The sequence below is a fragment of the Mastigoproctus giganteus genome, chromosome 3, assembly GCF_048544385.1.
Source record: "Mastigoproctus giganteus isolate SK-2022 chromosome 3, ASM4854438v1, whole genome shotgun sequence".
In the NCBI taxonomy this organism is placed as follows: Eukaryota; Metazoa; Arthropoda; class Arachnida; order Uropygi; family Thelyphonidae; genus Mastigoproctus; species Mastigoproctus giganteus.
In genome coordinates, this window is record NC_143577.1 from 211900202 (window position 1) to 211919741 (window position 19540).

At 36.3% G+C, this 19540-nt stretch overlaps 1 protein-coding gene across 1 annotated transcript in view; it reads left to right on the forward strand.

The window, feature by feature from the left end:
• Positions 1-19540, forward strand: part of LOC150088657 (triokinase/FMN cyclase-like) — a 70734-nt gene that overhangs the window by 24234 nt on the left and 26960 nt on the right. The window contains exons 6-11 of the mRNA XM_090370282.1: positions 5980-6014; positions 11014-11098; positions 14105-14194; positions 16436-16552; positions 16844-16987; positions 17200-17334. Of these exons, the coding sequence (XP_090226408.1) occupies positions 5980-6014; positions 11014-11098; positions 14105-14194; positions 16436-16552; positions 16844-16987; positions 17200-17334 (606 nt within the window). The remainder of the gene's footprint in view (positions 1-5979; positions 6015-11013; positions 11099-14104; positions 14195-16435; positions 16553-16843; positions 16988-17199; positions 17335-19540) is intronic.

Sequence of the window (19540 nt, forward strand, 5' to 3'; positions counted from 1 at the left end):
ACTCAAAGAGGTAACTACCATTAGGGGTAAAGGGAAGAGTTATTGCTTTCGTAAAGGCGACTACGATGGACTGAGACAGTATTTAAATTCTATACAGTGGGACCAACTGATGATGTTACCAACAGCAAATTCAAAATGGGAAGCATTCAAAGAACTTATCTTGGAAGCTACTAGGCTTTACATACCAACTAAGAAATATTGTTCAAGGTTTAGGCCTAAGTGGATGTCAGATGAACTAATGAGACATATGGCAGAGAAGAAAAATGCATGGGATACATACAAATTAACACGTGACACAGAAGCCTATGATAGATACAAGTTGATCTGTAACCAAGTTACAAAGGAGGTTAGGCAGGCGAAGGCAGATTACGAGAAATCTTTGGCAAGGGACGCAAAGAAAAACAGCAAAGAGTTCTTTACTTATGTAAACTCTAGAAGGAAGGGGATGAATCAGATTGGTCCACTTGATATCGATGGGTCAACTGTTGATGATCCTGCTCAGGTAGCTAACAAACTGAATGAATATTTTGCATCGACATTCACACATGAGGAGTTATTCAGTGAGGGGAATGCCAGAGGTGTATTCAACTCTGGCAGTAAGCTAGAGAATCTTGTAATAACTGAGAGTAAAGTGGAGGAGAAATTGTTGAAGATAAATACAAGAAAGGCACCTGGGGTGGATGGGATCTATCCAGTTATATTAAAGGAGGCAGCAAAGGAAGTAAGCAAACCCTTAGCCATAATTATGAGAGCTTCCTTGGACTCAGGGGAAGTACCCACAGACTGGAGATGTGCAAATGTGACCCCAATTCACAAAGGAGGATCAAAGGGCGACACAAGTAATTATAGACCTGTAGTTTAATTTCTGTTCCTGGAAAATTAATGGAGGCACTGGTTAAAGAAGCACTGCAGGATCATCTAGACAAGACTTCAGTTATAGCTCAGACACAGCATGGTTTTGTTAAGGGGAAGTCTTGCCTGACCGATTTGATTGGATACTATGATGCAGTCACAAAAGAACTGGATGCAGGGAATAACTTTGATATTATATTCTTGGATATTAGAAAAGCTTTTGATACTGTTGCACATGGAAGGCTGCTGCACAAATTGGAGCAGTGTGGCATTGGAGGCAAATTGCTGCTATGGATAAAGGGGTGGTTGAGGGGGAGAAGACAGAGAGTGGTAATCAATGGACACTGCTCTTCGTGGACTAATGTTATTAGTGGAGTCCCTCAGGGTTCAGTATTGGGTCCATTATTGTTTTCTGTATTTATAAATGATATTAATGATGGTATATCAAGCTTAACGTCCAAGTTTGCAGACGATACAAAGGTTGGCAGGGTTGTCAAGGACACTACTGACACTATGCTGCTGCAACAGGATCTGGAAAGGTTGAGCAGATGGGTGAGAGGTGGCAAATGAAGTTTAACATTGACAAATGTAAAGTACTACATATGGGAAACAGCAACCCCAGAGCAACCTATCAACTCTGTGGTACTACACTGACAGTGGTAGAGAATGAAAGGGACCTGGGGGTGGTTGTGCAGGCAGATATGAAGTTCTCTGAGCAGCGCAGATGGGTTGCAAGAGTAGCTCATGGTGTATTGTCAATGATATATAGGAATTTTTCTATCAGGGATAAGGAGGTGATTATTCCCTTGTATAAGGCAATGGTCAGGCCACACCTAGAGTGCTGTATACAGGTCTGGAGGCCTAATTTCAAGAAGGATGTAGAGATGCTGGAACGAGTACAGAGAAGGGCAACAAGATTAGTGAATGGAACAAAGGGGTGCTCTTACGAAGAAAGGCTTAAGTTTTGCAAATTACAGTGTCTGGAGACTAAGCACCAGCGAGGTGATCTGATAGAGGTGTATAAAGCCTTGAATGGTTTGAGCATGCTCAATGCTGATGGGATTCTTCCTATTGCTCAGAATAATCACCTGAGAGGGCATAAATTCAAATTGAGGAAAGAGAGATGTAGGATAGACGTGCGGAAATTTGCCTTTAGCCAGCGAGTAGTTGGTTGGTGGAACAGACTTCCATCCCTTGTCGTGGAAGTTGATAGCCTAAATAAGTTTAAGGCTCAGCTGGACAGGTATTTCGAACGAACAGAGGGGTGAAGTGGTTATTTTTTATTTATTTATTTTATTTCATTTTATTTTTTTATTTTTTTTGGCTGATGCTGCATAAGCTTTCTTTCTTGCATCAAATGCCTATACTAATGCTAATACTAAGTCAGCTCAGATTTCAGGTGCAGTAAGTCATCAATTGCATTTAGAAATTAGTGTTGTGGTCTTACCTTGTGCCTTCATTATTATGTGCATGCATCCTGACTATGGTTTGTCCCTTAAACTGTCATTCTCCTTGGATAGTTGAATGGTAGTTTGTACTGCTTTAAATGAAACACCTAGTTTTTGCCAATACTTTTCATGGAATAACTTTCTTTATACAGAGTTATAAAAGCACTTTTTTGCAGCACTCAGTTCCTTATTTCTTGTCATATTTATCACAAAACACACAAAACTTACACCTGTCATTCTTTCTGAATGACAGGTGTTAGATTTTATAAGTTAGCATTAGCATTAGTTGAGGCATGTGATGCAAGAAAGCAAGCTTATACAGCAGCAGCCAAAAAAAAAAAAAAAAAACCCTACCCATTTCACCCATCCGGTCACTCAAAATGTTTGTCTAGTTCAGCCTTAAATTTATTTAAGTTATCAACTTCCACAACAACAGATGGAAGTCTGTTCCAGCAATCAACTACCTGTTGGCTAAAGGCAAACTTCCGCACATCTATTCTACAACTGTCTTTCCTCAATTTGAATCTATGCTTCCTCAGGTTCTTAGTCTGAGCAAACGGAAATATCCCATCAGCATTGGGCCTGCTCAAACCATTCAAGGCCTTATACACCTCAATCAAATCACCTCGCAGGTGCCTAGTCATCAGCCGCTCCAATTTGTAGAGCTGAAGCCTTTCTTGGTAAGAGTACCCGTTCTTTCTCCTCACTGATCTTGTTGCCCTTCTCGGTACTCGGTAACGAGTACCGAGAAGGGCCTCATTTTCTGCAACGAGTTCGTTGCTGAAAATGAGGCAAAGAGAGTTTATCATTCACTGTTATAAATGGGGCAATCAATGAGTATATATGCTGGACTGTAAGATGAGTGTTGTAGTTTGCGTATTGTGGTGGGTAAGTGGCCACAAGCAAATAAAGATGTGTCAGGTGCATGTGGCCTATCCGCAATCGGGCTAATATAACTTCTTCATGTTGATTTTCACGTATACTAGATCTCCAATCATTTCTTTATAACGTACCTGTAGTTAGCTGCAGGTGTAGTGAAGGATTGGTCTATAGGATCGGTAGCAATTTTAGCAGCTAGGTCGGCCTGTTCATTTCCAGAAATTCCGGTGTGACCAGGGATCAAACAAAAGAGAACTTGTTGTTTCTTCTGGTTTAATTTAGTCAGAGTATTCCAAATGTGTTTAAGTAAGTGGTTATCAATTGTATTATGTTGTATAGCTTGCACAGCACTAATAGAGTCAGTATATATGATGCTGTGCAATATGGTTCTTGAGAGTGTGTAGTTTAAGGCTATGTGGATAGCACACAGTTCTACAGTACAGCTACTACATTCAATGGGGAATTTTTTTGGATATGGTAATGTTAGGAAATACTGCGGCTGCACCAACATGCTTGTCAGTTTTAGATCAATCTGTGTAGATTGGTGTGTAATGGCCGTGCTGAGTTCTCAGTGTGGCATGTATTTGAAGCATGTTCTGCTGGGACATGGTATGTTTTCCCCAGGCTGTGAATGAAAAGTCATACACCAGTATATGGTATGTCCAGGGTGGGATTGTATGAGAGGCAGTAGGCTGTATCTTACTCAGGTCAATTTGCCAGTCAGCTTGTAGTAAGCGAAGCCATATCCTGGTTAGTGGTTTCATAGATGGGTAAGCTATAAAGGTTTTCCCATTTAGGAGAGAAAAGTCCATTCCAAGTGGGGTGTTTAGGATGCCCTTTGAGTTTTGCTGCATAATTTAATAAAAACATTTGTCTGCATAGCTGCAGGGGTGTTTCATGTGCTTCAGCATATAGGTTCTGCACCGGTGATGTACGGTATGCCCTCAGGGCAAGATGAAGAGCATTGTGGTGTACAGGATCAAGCCAATGTAAAGCACTTGGTCTAGCAGAGCTGTACACTCGTCACCTGCAAGGTGATCTGATTGAGGTGTTTAAGGCAAATTCAAATTGAGGAAAAATGGTTGCAGAATATTTGCCTTTAGCCAGCGGGTGGTTGATTGTTGGAACAATCAACTTCCATCTGTTGTTGTGGAAGTTGATAGTTAAATAAATTCAAGGAAGAACTAAAGAAACTATTGGAGGTGTGGGTGTTTTTTTTTTTTTTTTTTGTTGTTGATGCTGTATAAGCTTGTTTTCTTGCATCATTTGTCACTACTGGTGCTAACGCTAGTAATCTACAATGTTCTACCATCACATTCAGGAATCTTCTACACCATTCTGGAATATTCCGAATGTTCTAGAAATTCTTTAAGTATTAAATATTATTTCAGTTTTTTGATTTTTATATACAATAGAAAATATTTTAATAAAAATTGGTAAACAAGTTGGTCCTATTTTAATAAAATACTTTGAAAAATTAAGAAAAATGAAATGTGATTCCAAACTTTTAGGCAAGAGTGTAGATTCAATAAATTATATTGAAAACAATATGAGTGCTGCTTGTCACTTTAACAGTCCATACAACATGCACATTGACCAACAAACACACTTTTGTACTAACTTTTATGATATATAATAAAAGAGATGACATCTGTTATCATGTAAACTAGCACACTATGACTAAAGTATTCAACGGGCCAAGAAAATCATCAAACAACTAACTCTGTATTACTGCTCATTTCAGTATGATTACATGACCCTGTTAATTTTTTGATACCATTTTAAAGATAAATACATTAGATGCACAATTATCTGGTATGGTTGTGAAATAAATTGTCCCAAATAAGTGAAACCCCAAGTAATCTACAAAATTGAGGAAAAACTCATAAATGTGACAAATTTATTTACTTATGTAGCCTCGGCTTCTTCCAATTCATCATTAAGTTGTAATTGTCATTGATTTCTATTTTTATATGCTGCCAGGATTATCAGGAGTTCCAGCAAGCACAATTAATTCATTCTTATTTTTTAGCATATAGTTTTTTTACAAACATTAAAGTTTACATAAGTTGAGTTTGTTCATGTTATTAAAGTTGACACTTTAGCACTTTTTTCATTTTATTGTTCTGCTTAAGATTTTGTTCAATAGGAAGAATAACCCCTTTCTGGTTTCACATGTTGGATGCAATATATAGACAAAAAAAAAAAAACCTGAGTAGAACAGTAAAACTGAAGGATTACTGAAATATGATTAGAATGAACTGGTAGACAGAAAAAAAAAGGCAGGGATGAGGTTTCTAAGAAATTCAAGAATAGGGATTCTAATAGAAGACTAAAAATATAAACAAATGTCACATATTTCGTATTGTTATCTGATTTAAAGTTGCTTAGACACAACTCATTGGAAATCCAGAATTTAGGAGCTATTCTCAAAAGTTCTGGTTTTTAGATATTCCAATTTCAGAATTCCAGGCTGTGTATATACTCTTGCTTGACTTCATTATTGCAAATACATTACTATGATAATTTATGTATGTTGTAAATCGGTAGTACACAATTCCAAGAATATTATCTTATGATATTAGAATATTTTTCAATGCTGCAGTGCAGAACTGTATGACAAATGTGAAATTAGAGTTGAAAAAGACTTGTTGCATAGTGAAAGAAAATAATTCTAATAATATGATATTTTTTGAGATGTAATTATTTGTCACATTTGTGTATAGTAATTATATTTATGATAATGGGAAAAAAAAAGAGCTATAGAAACACTAATTATTGTAAATTTTGAATTTCTTAGGCATACATGGAGAAGCAGGAATACGTAGGCTAAAGGTATGATTAATTAAAAGTAGCATTATAAAAAATATACATTGTTTTTAAATATAAATGTTTCAAACTTAAAATATTTTGGGTGGCAAGCACACATTTTCAACTTTATTTTGAATTTTTTTTTTCCCTTCAAAATAAATATTCTTTTTAGGAATTTTTTCATTCGTGTGGTGTAATTTTAATATCTAAATGTTTATATCCAAATACAAGATCTATTCAAAAAGCAAATTAAAAATAAATTTTCTGTTTACATTCTGGGATGGCCATATAGGATTATAGAAGTCTACATGAAAGAGACAACAAGGATATTACAAGGATGTGTTTTGTGGTATCATGTAGATTCAAACTTTAGTGTGCTTAACTCTGTACCTGCATGCTTCACAAGACAGAGAGAGAGAATACAACAAACAGCACTGTATTTAGCAGTCACTGGCTTGACAGTACTGTGTTAATCAGCAGAACCATACACTAATCTCTAAGTATTAGCAACATAACTGTTCACAAAAGATACAAGCTTCAGTTACAAGTTTTGGCAGTTAATTCCTTAAAAATCTCTGGCCTCCTATCCATCTTGATACTAAGTATATGAGAGGCATCAGATACTGTTGGCAGTGAATAAGCAATTTAGTGCTCAGTATATCTTGAGTTGTAGGGATGGACTGGCCCAGTGGCAAGGATTATTCTCACCACCGGTGGCAATAGCGTTTTGAGCCACGAAGGCTAACTACAGCCAGTCTACCCTAATCAGTTGTATGAAAGCATCCTCTGAATTGCTACTTCATATGAAACAAATCAAAATGGCAGTGAGAAATCCTTGAGCACCCCACTTCTTTGGACTTAGTTCAGAGAAGGAGGACGAGTGCTCCAAGATATCCCATCATCACTACCATGGTAACACCTTCATAGTACCAGCCATTACACCTTGAATTGTTGTGCAAAATGATCAGTGCTGCCTCTAGGATCTAATGGCACTTTTGCTGTATTGATAATAGAGATGCTTCTCCAGGAATGGGTAGCAGTGTGTGGCATTTAGAGTTTGCTTGTGGAACACCATGACCAGAGGATGATGCCACCTTAGTCATACATTCCCTCTGGTTCTTAACTGAATTTTTTTGGATGAGGACAACTTGGCTGGTACCATTAATTGGACTTACATATAAGTTCCAGCTCATAAGATTGAGCCTGGGTTTCATTTGATGTGATCTTATGTTTCAGAAAAAACATTGTAAACATAGCTTAGAGCACCTGCACTGCAGCACCACTTATTCATCCTATCTCCTTCTTATATTTAGCTTGTGCCACATGATTCCAGCTCATGAGTGTTTATATGTGGCAGTGTTGAACACTCCCCCCCCCCATAAGAATGCCTTAGTTTCATACTTGTTCAAGATAAAATACTTAAAAAAAAATTACCAAACAGAAGAGTCAGAAAAGTGTAAGCATCTAGGGCAGTGGTCTCAAACTGGCGGGCCACATCCGGCCCCCGAAGCAATTTTACATGGCTTGCGAATACATTTCAATTATGTATTTGTTGTAAATATGGTGCTTATAGTTTTAGAGACATAGAGATATCGACTGAGCTTATGTGTGCGACTGCCATTGAAGGAAAACGAGATAGAATGAATAGGTTGGGGCTTTGTCTTTGTCACTGTATGCTTTGTATGCTTGTGAAAAGTTTTTTTCGCAGTTGAAAATTAATAAGTCTAAGAAAAGAACCCGATTGACCAATGAGCATCTACAATCCGTGATGAAGATAGTTTCTAGTAATTTTTCTCCAAGGCTACAAACTTTATTAGAATTGAAACGCCATCAAGTGTCAAGTTTTAGTAAGAAATAAAGAAGTTTATAATTATTTACATACAAACATATGTATTTTGTCTGTATGTGTCGAAGAAAAATTTAATAAATAAAAGAAAGAGAATAGGTTGTCATTATTTATTCTCAAGTTTTGTCCCACTTGGAAAGTTTTTGTAATTTGTTTATTTTTAGTTTAAGTTAAAAGTAAGTTTGAAATAAATGCCAGTCTGAAAATTTAATATTTAGCTGTCAAGATTTCAGATAGAAAATAAATATAAATTTGAATTTTTGCCTTTGCGTTATTATTATTATTATTGTTTATGTATGTTTTGATAAATATTTAGTAAATGATTGGGCATCTAAAGAAAATAGAAAAGAAAATTTAACCGAAAGAAAGAGTCTCATAATTTTAGCCAGGGAAAGAAAGAGAAAAATATGTTTGAGAAATAAAAAGTAAGTATAGAGAAAAACATTGTAGAAAATACAATTGAACATTATTGGAAATAAATTTTCAATTAAACCATGTTCGAGGCAAATTAAATTTTAAAAGTAAAATTTCCAAACTTATTATAAACACATGTGTCACACGTAACACCAGGTTATAAAGGAGTGGTAACCATACATTAGGGGGAAGTACGGTGCATTATATATATATGGTGTCTCAAAAATATTGGTACAAATGTTTAGGGTGGTAGGTAACATCTAAAGGAATGTGAATCCATAACCAGAAACGTCACCGTAAGTTGGTACATGGCGCTGTTCATCAGTTCGCGAGAGGGAAAATTTCTGGTTTACTCATTCAAGCAGTAGTCGCTGCACGAAGAGCATGCATCGATATACGAACTGTGAGCTGGCAGACATGCACCTAGTGTATGGATTAGCAGAGGGCCTACACAGTGTGTGCCCCCATGCGGCACAACATTGCTTCACAATAAATGTGTGGGCAGGTATGGTCGGTGACTGCTTAGTCGGCCCATACCTGTTACCATCCCGCATGAACTCCGCTAAATATCGGATCTTTCTTGAACAAGTTCTACCAGGGTTACTTGATGATGTTCCAGCAAATGTGAGATGCAACATTTGGTTTCAACATAACGGGGCACCTGCCCATTATGGAAGGCGTTTTGGGTGTCGATGGATTGGCCATGGTGGACCTGTTGCCTGGCCCCCACACTCACCTGATTTATCAAGCCTTGATTTCTTTCAGTGGGGGCCCTCAAATCTGTCGTGTATGAATCGCCTGTGGAGACGGAAATGGATCTCATGGCAAGACTCGTCTGCGCTGCTGCTACTGTCAAAGAAATTCCAGGTGTGTTTGACCGTGTCCGCCAATCCATGCTGCGTCGGTGTCACACATGCATCGCGTCTCATGATGGAACCTTCGAGCATCTGTTGTAACATCCTGAAATGCATCCATCTCGTACTCCATTGTTAATATTATGTCAAATAAATGTTTGCCACTAATTACTGTCTTGTGTCATTTCTGCTTCTTGTGCCTCTGCTACTACTTTCCCATGACGTTTCCGGTTATGGGTTCCTATGCGATTCACATTCCTTTAGATGTTACCTACCTCCCCTAAACGTTTGTACCAATATTTTTGAGACACCCTGTATATTCACTCTCATTTTGTTAAAAAAAACTTCCGGCCCGTCAGCTGCTTTCAGATCGTGCATTCAGCCCGCATGCAATTTGAGTTTGAGACCACTGATCTAGGGTATAAATTCAGATTACTGCCGAGTTAAGAAGTTTAAGGATAATTAATTTGACTCAGTATTTTCTTGAAATTCATAAGTACATTTAGAACCTTGTTTGGTTTACAACTTTGATTTGTTTATTCACAGTTAAACTTTTGGCACCCTGTTTTCCATGTTTCAGGCAGTTTCTTTGATTCTTTTCCCATTATTAGTCAGGCACCCAACATCTAATCTTGCTAGGCAATTATTGGTTATATACACTAATGGAAAACTTCAAGATAGCTTTGTTGTATTCATTGGTCTGGATGTAGATGACACCAATCAATTAATGTGACACATAATCTTGCTTTTAGTTATGAAGTTTGATGTTAGATTTCATGCTGCAGATCTGAAGGTTCAATTAATGAACATCATCTACAATCAGAGTTTTTTTATTTCACATCTAAAATCAATATCTGCAGATGGCCACATAACCATTCCCACCATCACAGCAGGCATATTATGACAATAATCCAAAGAGGACTCTGCATATATGATGAAAAGGCTTTTAGATTCCTTTATGTATTTAACTTTTACTCCATTCTGTGGGGATGTTACCTTGAGCTATTGGTTAAAATTTATTCTGACTTGGTTGCTACCAAGCATTTGTACAGTACTAAAATATATATTATGCAAAAATTAGGTTAGGGGGATTAGGTTAATTGCAAGCTATCAACCTAATCCCCCTTTCCCCATAGGTCATTAACTTTGCCATTCGTGGGCTTGCAGCCCAAGACTTAAGGGAACATAACCTGTGTGAATGGCAAAGTCCATGCACTTATTATGGACTGTAATTTTGTCCCCACGTTTTTGAATTCTGGCTAAGTAGTTTCATACTTTTGTTTTTGAAACAAGTTTGGAGCTAGTATATAATGGAATATTTTCATTTTATTATAACAGATGTTTTGAGGAAATAAAAAATACATTTAGACTCTTTTGTCTTCATGACACTGGAATAGTTATAGCACATTTTTCATGCACTTATTTGCAGATATTAAAATAAGTTATTATTTTGATTTATCAGTTTTTATCAGAGTACTGTGTACATAATAGCTTATTAAAGAAGTGATTGGGTCATTATTTTATTATTACTAAACATATTCCTGCTTGCAACAAAATGCTGTTGAATGTGTTGAGTGCAGTAACATGCACATTTGAGCTGACCTTGGTTCGAACTCATGTAACTGCTAAATAATAATGGTTGCATTCTTGTCAAAACGATCAGTTGTAAACTCTTCTGACTTATGTGGTTATGCCAGAGTAATAAAAATAAATTTTCTGTTTATACTCTGAGACGACCAAACGGTCAGAGGAGTTTACAAGATAGACAGAATACAAGAAACAGCACCGTATTCAGCAGTCACGGGCTTGAACCCCGGTCACTCCAGGCACGTGTACTTATGCACCCGCGCACATACCATATTTTTAAAAAACTGTATAATTCTGTTAATTAAAAACTATTTTGTTTTAGATGACATCAGCATCTGAGACAGTTAAGAAAATGATTGATCATATGACTGATAAAAATTCTTCTTCTTGCTTAAATTTGTCCAAAGGTGAGCAATAAATATATATATCTTACTAATATAGTGTATTTCACTATTATAATTTTAATATAATCTATGAGTATCTTCTTTTTACAATTTGAGAATACTACTAATTCTGATGTCATTAACCTAACTCAAAGATCAAAGCTCATTTCACGTGAATTTGTAAACTTCCAATAATTAATACAGTTGATTCCGGTTATTTGGGAAACATCGGGACTAGTGCATTTTGGCCCAATTAAGCGGCTGCCCCAATTATCCGAAGTTTAACGTAAAAGAAGTTAAAAATACAATGGACCCCCACTTTACAATTGGCTCACTGTACAATCAAATCACATTACGATGGACTCACCATAGTAAAGTACTGTTCACTATACGATATGTAGTAAGCGCCGGTCATTGTGATCACGTTTGTGAATTGAATTTTAATTCTATCAAGCAGCGATTCTAATGAGTGAAAATAGGAGGAATATTATCCACAGGCTATAAAAGTAAAGATATATTAAGCACAAATTTACCCTTTATTACCTTACCAATTAAAATATTAAATGATGTAAGAACCCAATTCTTACACTTATCGTAAGGAATGTTATGAAATAAATATTATAACATAACAAGAAAATATATGTATATATTAAATAATATTATTTACATAGGATGATTTTCAGCTTAGATTGCGATCGCTCTGTACCATACAGTTAAGTAGGGGAGGATTAGCGTAACAACGGGGGGTAGCTGGACAGGGCACAAAAGTACAATGGGAGCACCGTAAGGCCAGTTCAAGTCGCTATAAATAGAAAGTGGGCAGCTCTTTGGAAGAAAAGAACAAGCGAACCGACTCCCCCTTGTGGAGAGGAAGAATTTTAAAGACTAAGAGGGTGGAGGGAACCCTGGATGCGGCATACACCTGTGGTAATGGCTAGCCGCTAGATAAAACTAACCAACTCCTTGAGCACTTACTGATTTCAAGGAGCGGTAGAGAAAAAACAGAGTGGACTAATAGCGGTAAGTGAATCGGAATAATCACAAAGAAATATCTAGAAATTTCTAGACTTCCGGAAGTTTATTGAAGCTTCTAGAAATTTCGAGAACTCGGATGTTTCCCCAGGAAAGGGAAGGGCCAAGAAAACGGAGGAAGTGGGAGAGAGCGAATGAGAATATAGAGATGATGAAGAACAAACTGCGATTGGATCAGAATAGAAGGGGTGGCTGAAACAAAAGGAGATGGAACAGGAGGAAAGAGGGGGACAGTTCGAGTTTTTGACAGTTTGGGAGTTTTTTGGAAGTTGGAAAGTTCCTGTGGGTGTGCCTGAGTGATGTACGGCTGGAAAGAAATCCCGAGAAGTGCCGGGAGAATCGCTGGAGAGTAGCGGACAGAGAAATGAGTTTTTGGCTGACAGTCTTTTGGACAGTTCCAGTTTTTGACAGTTTGGGCAGTTTTTGGAAGTTTTGGGAGTTCCTGTGGGTGGGCCTGAGTGATGTGCGGCCGGAAAGAAATCCCGAGAAGTGCCGGGAGAATCGCTGGAATGTGGTAGTGGAAATTGAAGCAGTTTGTTGCAAAGACAATTCGTTAGGCAAGTTCTGGGAGAAGTCAGCCGAAATGTAGAAATAAGGAGATGCCCAACGAAAGATGGAAACACATATGCTGGAGCTGAGTAATAAGGATCGAAAAGTCTTGGTATAGAAAGATAAGGAAGAGTTATACAGTCTGGCTTCTCGATAGAGCAGTAAGGAGAGTCCTGATAATTTTATTATGCACCCCAGAATCTGTGATCTTCTGTGCAGTATACAAGTCAGGTGTTAATGTGGGAGGGGGTAAATTAGGAGGAAAATAAACGGGGAAATACAAAGTTAAGAGAGGTGGGTCTGAAAGATTAAAGAGATTTATTAACAACAGAAAACATAATTAATAATAATTATAACATAAAAAAATAAAAAAATTCTTTATTTATTCCACCCCCCACAATGATACCCGAAAATTAGAAGAATATATGTGATAATCAGAATAATTAATGCGTACTGTAATATGTACATACTAACTAGTTGACATTTCTGTTCACTGACATTTGTGGGTGGGGTTAAAATGTAAAAAGATAAGTAATCAACAACAAAGAACTCGGCACACGCAAATTGCAAGTAACACGATACGCGCAAGTGAGAACGGAGTAACAAGTTAAGAAGCTTTAAAAATAGGAATGAAGAGAAGATTCTGAAAATTAATTTTTTTATATGATCGAAGATTTCATGGAAATAACCTAGCTATCCATGGCAACCAATTTAATAGGATATTAAATTGGTTGCCATGGGTAGCTAGGTTATTTCACCATAATAACCCACAGAATTCCAGTTGTCGGTATTATCGCAAATTTAACAAGATCGAGTTTACTATCCGTTTACGATAGATTGCACTAACATAAAAGCCCAGTAAACAGGTGACTGCTAATTGTTTTTATTGTTTTATGGTTGTGACCCCCAGAAATCCGACCGAACCACGTGGTAAGGTCGGAGACAATCGTAGGGTAATTGCTAGTGCTGCGGTCTCCTGTCCCGATTAAACAGCATTTTGTCCCAATTAAGTGAATTAAACCCTGGCTATTTTCTCGATTGGGTTCTGTTTTTTTAAGATTTGCCCCAAATAACCGGCTGCCCCGATTAACTGGTGGCCCAAATAACCGGAATCCACTGTATAACTTTTATGGGATACTAAAAAATTACCAAAATATTGGCAAGGGTATAAAAAAAGCAAAAACAAATTTGTGAAGTATATTTTATAACTTGTGCACTTATTAGATCGTGGAATTATTCTGATATTACAGATATAAAAGCATTCACTGTCTTTGTTGATTGAATGTTCATATACAGTTAAAAAAAAAAAAGAAAATAATAATTGTGGTCTGAAAATATCAAATAATATTTGAATTAAAATTTAAATCAAATTAAAAAAAAAACAAAACAAATAATTTGGGTAATATCCAAGTGGTATTTATATATCATTTCCCATATATTTCCCCACAGGGGACCACGTAGCTGTAATTATAAACAACCTTGGAGGGACTTCACAATTAGAGATGAATATCATGGCTAAAGAAACCATAGAATATTTAGGTAAGGCAAAAAAGTTGTCCGATTTTTTAGTATTATGGTGGGCAATATATATCTGCATTTGCTTATTTATTTTTTCTTTTCTGCATGTTCTCTTTCTCTCTCACTTGTGAAATTCATATGCACACATCACACTTTATAAACTCAAGTCAAGAGCCTTCCTTTTTTTTAATATTACTTCTGTTTGTAGTTGCTCTAGTTCATATGCATATAGGAAATGGTACGATGAAAATCCATTGTGAGCACTATGTTTATTTTGATGAGAAATTTACATATACATCAAATGGTTATAGTATAATCCAGAGATAACAGCACTTCAATGAAACCTATTTCCTCATAGGAACAATTCTATAAATTAAGATTAGGTTTTTTCTCAAAAACCAGATACCCTATACATCAATTATCTCAAATTATTTTCATGTAAATAACCCATAAACTGTATTAAGCTGATTAAATGTTAAGTAAATTACAGTGCACGAACCAATGGCTCATGCAGTGTAATAATAGGCTTATAATTATTGAGATAACATAAAGTGAATACAGACCTTCACAATCTAAGTGTGGGGCTTTTTGTTGAAGAGTTAGAAGACAGCTTGAAGCTGCCTTCTAAATCTTTGGGCAGCTGTGTTCTGCTGTCTGTAGCCCTGGTCATCTCTTCAAGTGTGCTTAAGAAACCTCGAGAATTAAGTGCAAAGTCAGGGCATAAGTAAGACTACACATGCACCATTATAGTTGATTCCTTAACCTTAGTCAGCGTCACCAGTGTCCTTGTTTGCATTAAAAGTATTGAAGTACCTCAAATTTTTTTTTAGTTCAGTTTCGTTCTTCCCAGGTTTTCTTATGGCTTAGGCAAAAGTTTGCCTAAGATAAAAGAGGCTTTAAATGATGCAGTTATTCTCTGGTCCATTCGCTTAAGCATTGCAGTATGAGGGATAGAAACACCACTTTAATCTTGTGATTCAAATTTTCCAGAAACATGGGATGTCATGGCTAGAATCAACAATGCCTTAAATGCCAGATTTTTTATTAAGAAATATTTTTCCACACTAGGCACAAAATAATCATGGAACTACCACCTCAAAAACTGTGCCTGCAACCCATGTATTTAGATTAGACCACCGTATTACTAGGAGGTCAACCTCTCCCAACACTCTTGAGAGTTTTTGAGAATGATAAACTAGCATGGGTTTCAATTTTAAAGTCATTAGCAGCATTAGAATCTAATTCTAATGCTGCTTATAATTGCAATATTTTTGATGCAGTTAACAATTTCTGAATTTGAATTATAAAGAATTTCTTTAATTGAAGTTTGTAACAACCCACATTGGAATTATTAACTGTATTTACTATTACTTGAAAATACAGATTGCAGCATATACTTTCAGATTTGACAGGTTGTATGGAAATGGACACACTATGTTGAAACAACCTTGAGAATTTATTTACATATACAAACTCTAATGAGTCCATACACGAAAACTGTATACTATTAAAAATTTGTACAATTACAGTTCTGTTCCCATGGGAATGATGTTTTGGCTGCAGTGATAAACATCAAAATGGTGCTAGTTTTATGAATATTTTGAGCATAAAATAAACAATTTTATATTCATTACATGCTGTAAATCAGTTATATACACTTAACAGAAATAGAATTTCAATTCATGAAGAGATTACTGAAATATACCAATGTACTGTACTAAAATAAAGTAAAAAAAGTATGGTAAAGTCATTGTTGAAAGTATATTTTTATTCTTGCTGGCATGCTACCAGTTTTTTAAATATACTGTATAGCTTTAAAATAGTATTTTTGCACGTGTTGGGACATTATTAATTTTTTGATGGAAATATAAATAAAAGAAAATAATAATAAAAAAAAAAACTGTACGTTTTAAAAATATTTTTCAAACTAAAAATAAACATTCCCATTCGAATGTTTCATTAATCCGAAATATTTTTACCAGTATGCTATACTGATATAAAATTTTCAGCACTGGATACTCAGAAAGAAACCATCAGATAATGAAGACTTACTGCATAAGAAATGAGTGTGTGTGTGTGTGTGAGAGAGAGAGAGAGAGAGAGAGAGAGAGAGAGAGAGAGAGAGAGAGAGAGAGATCTGTCTATCTACTGTAAGTTATGAATAGGCAGAAAAAGTACAAATTATTTTAATTCATTGAAAATAATGTGAGAGGTTGGATAATGTTTGATTTATTGAATCAATTCTCTTTCACTTCTGTCTAGAATTGCTGGGCATCGTTGTAATGAGAGCATATTGTGGAACTTTCTTGACATCATTAGAGATGGCAGGTGTATCAATAACAGTACTTCATCTGGGATCTGGTATTACAGAGTATTTGGGTAGGTTTGTTCATTAGTTAGCTTTTTATTTTCTTTTCTTTTTCATGATAATAATTTATAAATATTCGGTATGGTCTAAATATAATTGAACAGTATTTTATTGGTTTCAAATTGCTTGTGTATTTGCTATGTTTCTGTTGTCATTGCAAATAGTTCTTCACCAACACAAGTACAATTAATGCTTTTGTCATTTTGCTTTTGCCATATTTTGCATAGCTGAAAATAATTTTTTTCATTTATAAATATATTTAATTTAATTTTTATATATCACATCACTTTTAATCTGTTCAGATGATGCATCTGCTGCTCCAGCATGGCCAAGACCTTACCTTCCACAATCTTCCAAGACAAGGATAACTCCACATTTGATGGCATCACCTACAGCTTCATCAGATCATAAGCATAGTACTGATACTGGACCTTCACTAAATAATGGTATGAAAAATGTATGTTATATTCAGTTCATCAATAATTTTTTACATTGATTAGCAATTATTATTTGATATGGTAAATTTGTCACATTGAAATATAATAAAACTGGAATAATTAATGATCACTGAACAAATACATGCACATTTTTCACATCCATTTTGAATAATGTTATATTTGAAATGATGCTTGTTACAGACTTTTTATGGAACTTTCAGAGCATCAAGAATTATTTAGAAAAGCTGTCATATCTGCCTGTGAAGTGGTGATTACTGCTGAAAATCAATTGAATGCTTTAGATCAGGAGGCAGGAGATGGTGATTGTGGCACAACTTTAAAGAGAGGAGCAGAAGGCAAGTAAACAATATTTCTGATTTACATTCATAATAAAAATTTCAAACTAGGGTGTGCAAACTCACAGTAGTTTGCAAAGGTACTGAAGTAGGAGTCCACATTTTATACCTGAAATGTTTATAAAATATAAAAATATAAGAAATATTATAAAAATTTGTTTTTCATGAAATTAAATTTATACGAAATTAAAATTACTTTTGTTTAGGCCCCGAGTGCCAAGCGATAGTGTCCAAGCGATTTTCATAAGTGATATATAGTGCTCTTTCTCAGTGATTTAGTTATATTTTCTTTCCAGTGCTTTTCTCATTCTCATTTCTCTGTAAGTGGTTCTGTACTTAACAGATCCTAAGTAAGAACCCAGAAAGGAAAATTACCTTTCTTTTCCTAGTATATTTATCAATTTTTGCACTAACAAACTAACCTCTCTAACCGCTTGGCCACTAGGTGGCACCGCTCCTGCCTCCACGTGGCAGGGCCGGAAATCTGGGAGGAAAAGCTCACACTCCCAGGGCTAAAAGGAGCAACGATGGACAAAAATAAACAGTCCTCATGTGGATCTTATGATTCAGAACTAGACAAACATAATCCAGATCATGACGACACAAATGTATCCCATGCTAAGAGACAAAAAAAAGAAGGAATGGACAAGACCACTCCTCTCTTTCTAATACTACACTCCTCCACAGACCAACCATTGAGTAAGCTGTCCCCATTTTTGATACAGAAATGTGGCTGGCCCTCCAAAAATGGTTCGGCGTTTAAGATCCTGAGATTTATTAATCGAAATGACCGAACATAGACATGCTGAGAGGCTATTGAATGTATCCACTTTTGGTGGAATTCCCATGAAGGTTACCCCACATGCCACCTTAAACTCCTCTAAAGGGGTAATATCAGAGTGGGATCTATTGAACGTATCAGAGGATGAGCTTGTGCATGAACTAAGAGATCAAAACGTGGTACAAGCCAAAAGAATTGTTATTAAAAGAGATGGAGAGCCTGTCCTCACACGGACGGTGATACTAACATTCAAAACACCAAATCTACCTACTTCTATTAAAGCTGGTTATCTTAGATGCCAAGTAAGACCATACATTCCAAATCCAGTCCGGTGCTTTAAGTGCCAAAAATTTGGTCATTCCCAAGCTGTCTGCAGAGGTGTAGCCACTTGTGCTAACTGTGGATCAAAAGAGCATACACACACGAACTGTAACACTGAAATGCAAATTTGTCCTAACTGCCATGGTAACCACTCTGCCTTCTCTAAGGAATGCCATCAATGGAAAAGAGAAAAGAATATTCAAAAATATAAGATTGAGCAGAAAGTATTCTATCAAGAAGCTAAAAAACATTTTGCAGTACCTGCTAAGTCACCTACATATGCTTCAGTTACCCGACGGCTACATTCAGTAGAAACTCAGACAGACTGCTCAGTCCCTCCAAATATCTCAATATCTGGTTGGGCTAAATCACTCCTCTCCTCATCAAAGGAAAAACCTATTCCTAAATATGCTGCTCGAGAAGCAAATATTCCTGTAACAATACCTCCAGATAAGAAGCCTAATGAGAAACCAAATGAACGAGCCAAGACCCCTGAAAGAAGCAACACTACTAAATTTATATACGATACCATGGATATTGATGAAAAGATAGATGAAGATGATTCAATTCTTGAGATTCATCCAGAGGATGAAATTGACACGGGTAGGCCAATCTTTCCAAAAAAAAGAAAAAGCAAAAGTAGACAAATGCAAACAAAAAAATCCGCCGTAAGAAACCAAACCCTCCATTTAAAACCAAACAATGCACACAGTGATTCAATGGAATTGTCGCGGATTTCGTGCAAATTTAGATGACCTCTACGATCTCCTAAGTGAATATAAGCCTGTCGCAGCATGCATACAAGAAACGAACCTGACGAATGCAGTATCTATAACAATTAAACACTTCACCATGTATAGGAAAGATAGAAACTGCTCTAATGCAGCACACGGAGGAGTAGCGCTGTTAGTAAACTCTTCAATTCCCTCCAGACCTGTTCCCTTGCAAACACCGTTGGAGGCAATTGCAACCCGTATCACCATTGGCATAACGATAACATTAGTCTCATTGTATCTGTCACCAAACCACACTTACACCCTTGCTGATTTAGATGACCTAGTAGGACAAATACCCGCTCCTTTCTGTATTCTGGGTGACTGGAAT